Source organism: Branchiostoma floridae, unplaced genomic scaffold (genome assembly GCF_000003815.2).
Source record: "Branchiostoma floridae strain S238N-H82 unplaced genomic scaffold, Bfl_VNyyK Sc7u5tJ_1561, whole genome shotgun sequence".
NCBI classification, from domain to species: Eukaryota; Metazoa; Chordata; class Leptocardii; order Amphioxiformes; family Branchiostomatidae; genus Branchiostoma; species Branchiostoma floridae.
The window spans coordinates 63,543-68,165 of NW_023365759.1; the positions used below are offsets into that span (position 1 = coordinate 63,543).

At 39.0% G+C, this 4,623-nt stretch overlaps 1 protein-coding gene across 1 annotated transcript; it reads left to right on the top strand.

Annotated features, from left to right (window-relative positions):
• On the top strand, positions 1–2,742 carry LOC118408246 (G-protein coupled receptor 84-like). Its single transcript, XM_035808904.1, has 2 exons — positions 1–43; positions 1,520–2,742. The coding sequence occupies exons 1-2, from the start codon at positions 1–3 to the stop codon at positions 2,740–2,742; spliced, it is 1,266 nt and encodes a 421-aa protein (XP_035664797.1).
• Positions 2,743–4,623: the final 1,881 nt, after the last annotated feature.

The window sequence follows — 4,623 nt, forward strand, 5'->3', positions numbered from 1 at the left end:
ATGGCAACTGCCGGGGAGTATGTCGTCATTGTCATCAACGGAAGTGAGTTTGTGCTTTTGCCTCCTTTTCTTGAAATTATATTGTGGTATCTTGTTTCCCGTCCGTCTTCAATTAGCTTTTTTATTTCATTCTTCATAGAGAAACTGTAAGGGAAGACAATAGACAAAAAATATAGAATTGTTTTAGATAATGACAGATACAACCTGTCACCTTTTCTGGACCATTTCTTTTGACCTCTACATTGCAATTGGCAACTTCAAGTTATGTGAAATTGTCGACGAGCTGCGGACATTCTTCTTGATGGCCAGGAGATCGGTCGATTTTATGATCGACAGCTGAGGGTTACGCGTATATTTCACCTATCAGTAAAGATTGACCCTGACCTTCGGACTTGATGCAACCTGTTTCACGTATATAAGTTATGCACAAGGTACAATGTATGGCAACCAATAACAACTACTGGCTATATAGACAATGGCACTACGAGGCTGTATACATACAGAACAACAAAATGTTATGGCTAACAGAACAGTCAAGTATCAATGATCTGTTCTCGCATTTGGAATATATTATCATATATGATCTCTGTTTTGTAATGCTGTATGTAAATGGTCTATTATGAATTGATGTGAGATATTCTTTCGAACCAAAGTGCTTTTGGATTGTTGAATAGGTTTGAAGTTTGCTAGTGCTTTCAAGTTCTTCCCTTCATTCAGACAGAAAAGTGTCCCTCAGGCGTTCTTTGAAAATGTTTCCAAAATGATTGGCATTAATGTCGGGGTTAAACCAAACATTTTGGAACCCATGTTTACATAATGATGACCTGAACGTGAGTAGCCCAGTCATGTTCTTTGACTGAAGTGTCGTGTGCCTTTTTAACAATCCAGTCGTTTGGTAAATTTTGTAATCTTAGCCAGTATTTGATCAAATATTATATTTCTGCCTTCTCAAGGCTTCTGCTGTCTTCTACATTGGGGTGTTGGGATTGTGTTTAATTATGCTTCATCTTTATTTATTTCTCTGCGGAAATAATGTAAGAAATTCTTCGGAGAAAATAGTCAAAGTGTATGCTGTCCGTTACCGATAACGTAACTTGCGCAAGATGTTGTTTTTTTCTAAGATAACCCTATTTAGACAGGTGGGGGTGGCGATTACAAATGGAGACATTTTCCTACAAAATAAAGTAGGTGTGGCGCATTAGCTTTCAATTTATTTGTTAGCTTTCCATTGATATCTTTGTGTCTAGAAATCTGCTAACACGTGCGCCCACTAGGCAATCTAAGATACCAGAATTAGCTAGTGCTCTGTACCGTTGGCCAGCCAACCACCATATTACCAGATCTTTTTTGGTGTGCCTGTGTTGTAATTTGTCTTCATCCTTGAAGTTCAAGTTTCCTTAAACTTTTCATGTGCAACCAATCCGCAGACTGAGCAGTGATAATTTCCTCTAGCTCCATTTATTGGGGGCATTTATGTTGAAACCATGGTTTTTGTTCACACTACCATTGTTCCCTACAGTCAGCATCGTGGTGACTGTTGTCGGTGGCCTCCTCACCATACTGGTCATCTGGACACGTCCAGCCCTACGGAAACTGGTCAACGCGCCTCTGGCCAGTCTTAGTTGTGCAGATATCCTCTACGCCACGTTGTTTTCGCCCTTTTGGATCCAGCAGATCCTAAACCCCCAATGGGAGCCCCCACCAGCACTGTGCTGGTTTCTAGGCTATTCCATTGTCGTGCTAGGGGGGGTGTCGGTAACCCACATGTTGTGTATTGCTCTTCAGCGTTACTTCAAGATCTGTACCAACAGTACACGTCTCAATTCCACACGTGCCCTCGTCATCATGCTCTTGCTCACATGGTTGGTCCCCATGGTTTCATTCTTGCCACTTTACGTCGTTGAAGAACCCAAAGTCGATCCAAAGCTGAAACGGTGTTCGTTGGGAAGATCTGACAAACTCTGGGCAAAGATTCCCCCAGCCATTTTAGTCTACGTCCTCCCATACATTGCTGCCCTGGCCTTTTACACCCTCATCCAGAACCATGTGAGGAAGAGTAAGAAACGAGTCCAGGCTAACGCACACGGTCCCTCAGCCCGTTTGGCAGTGGTACTACGGGGGGCCAGTAGAGGTGCAGGGCCTTCAACCATCAAAGAAACCATCCAGGTGACAAAGCCTGTAGGAAATCTAGAGGGTGTGGTGTGGGTGGGGGACGAAATGTCCACATCAAGTGATGACGGACAGAAAAGCAGTAACTGCACAGATCCAAGTAAACAAAAGAGCACCATGATCTTAGTCGCTCCAGCACCAGGCACTGGTCAAAACGACCAAGGCAAAAAATCTCCCTTAAGTGATGAGGAACAGAAGGGCAATTGCCGCATAGAGCAGGATAAAGTCCAAAACATGACCCTAACTGCCGCCACAGTGTCAGATCAGACAGGCAAAACTGAACGACAGCAGCACGCTGTCCCTTTCAGCAGCTCACAAAACTGTAACAGTGCTGCCGAAAGGCAGATCACCAAAATGATGATGATGCTGTTTGCTGTCTACACTCTGTGCTTTATGCCCTTGACCCTGATGGTGTTTTTTTCGAGTAAAGTTCCAGCCGAAGCCTTTACTGTTGGCCAGCTGTTGGCCGCATTGAATGGTGCCCTGAACCCGATCGTATACGGCGTCATGAACAAAAACATTCGCCAGGGGTACAAGAATATCTGGGACAGGGTCCTCAACTTCATAATGTGAGTTTCTGTCCAATGTTTGGCATCGAATGTTTGATGAAGCTATATCGGAAAACGGCAATCGGCATTGATATAACGTTATGTGTTGATTAAGAAGAAACCGTAAGATGAACGTTTTTAGGCCTTTATAAGGCATGCATGTATCATTTATTCTACCCGGGAATGCACATCGCCTGCTGGTGCTTTTAAAGATTCTTGGAGTGTGGTGGGGTTGGGATCCGCGGCATGAAATAGAACGACATAACATAATAGCATATGATCATATCATATCATATGATCATAATGGGAAAATAAATAACTAATTGAATAAGTTCATTAAATAATGAACATTGTAAGAAACAATTTTAACGTAAGACAATTAAATCAACATAACTTGAGCATGAAATTAGACTTTGTCCGGAAATTAAATGTGAATTCAGGTAATCAAGCAGTTCATCAAATTAAGTATAAAATAACTAAGCGTGGAAATTGCATATCAATGTGTGGTAAGTCACGTGGTATGTATCGTATGGTTCGTAAATAAGTAATTGTCAGTCAGTCATAGTCATATGGTGTAATTATGCGAGTAAATAAAGCCTAGTAAGTTCGAAATGTCAAATTGAATGGTCACTAATAAGCCGTCAAAGCGGGACTGCATGTGGGCAATTGGATATCTAGATTTGCAACAAAATTGGAGCTTTCAGCGTTTGCTAAAGAAAGAAAGAAAGAAAGAAACGAAAATTGACAGGTTTCGTTGGCAAGCTCCGGAGCATGTTATACTTTAAATACAGTTCTTGACTTTGCTGTTTAATTATGATCTTAATATGATCGAAATATTTGTCTAAAGAAGTGTTTACGACGAAATCAATATGATTGAAATATTTGTCTAGATAAATGTTTACAGCGAAATCATCGCTGCTGTCTTGGTTGAACCTTGTTCTGTTATTTGTTGCAATTCAATAGAAATGAAAGAACATCACGAATATTTGTCAACAGTAAGTCTTGTGCGTTGTGCCAATTGTCGCATAGTAAAGTTCATTTAATCACAAATATGGTATTTTCATTTGTGTTTGGAGGATTGACTCTTTAGATGTACCTTGTTCTCCTGTACATTGTATGTAGAACATATTGTGATGTACGTCGTTTAGAATTGTGACGAAATGTTTGTCAAAACTTGTACATTGTTCTAATTGCTGCACAATGAAGTTGATTTATTTATTCATAGAAATCATAAATTTTGTTAGAAATGAATGAAGTTTCAGATGTGTTTTGTTCTATTGTACATTGTATATAGAATACATGATGTTAGTCATTTAGAATCATTATGAAATATTTTTCAGAACTAGTTCCACTAGTTGCACAGTAAAGCTCATTTAATCATAAATATTACCGTTGTCAACTGTGTTAGAAACGATTGAATCTTTGGATTTTCCCTTTTGGATGTCTTTTTGATTGTATGTCTACTAGAATACATTTTGAAAGTCACTTAGAATTGTCACGACATATTCTTCAAATAAACCTTGTACGTCGTACCAAATGTTGCAGAGTAAAATCTATTTATTCTAACATATATATTGTTAATTGTGTTGAAAAAAATGGAATCTGTTAGATTTACTATTATTATATGCTCTCAAGAACATTTGATGCAAAATTCATTCTGTAAGTCATTTGGAATTGTTATGAAATATTTGTAAAAACCTGCACGTTGTACCAAGTGCTGCACCGTACAGTTAATTTATTCATTGATATTATCAATGTTGTCAAAAATGAAGGAATTGTTCTATGTTTTTCGATCTTGTAAATTGTATGTTAAAATACTTTGGGAGTTATTTTCTCGAGCAATATACATTGTCTTAAAACATTTGGCTCTGTTGTGTGCTTGAATGAACAGTTTATTTGATTAGCA

Bases quoted from the DNA above. Each gene is read 5' to 3' on its own strand.
- LOC118408246 (XM_035808904.1), top strand. From the start codon at position 1: ATGGCAACTGCCGGGGAGTATGTCGTCATTGTCATCAACGGAA. The intron at 44-1,519 runs GTGAGTTTGTGC...TGTTCCCTACAG, and splicing joins CGTCATTGTCATCAACGGAA to TCAGCATCGTGGTGACTGTT.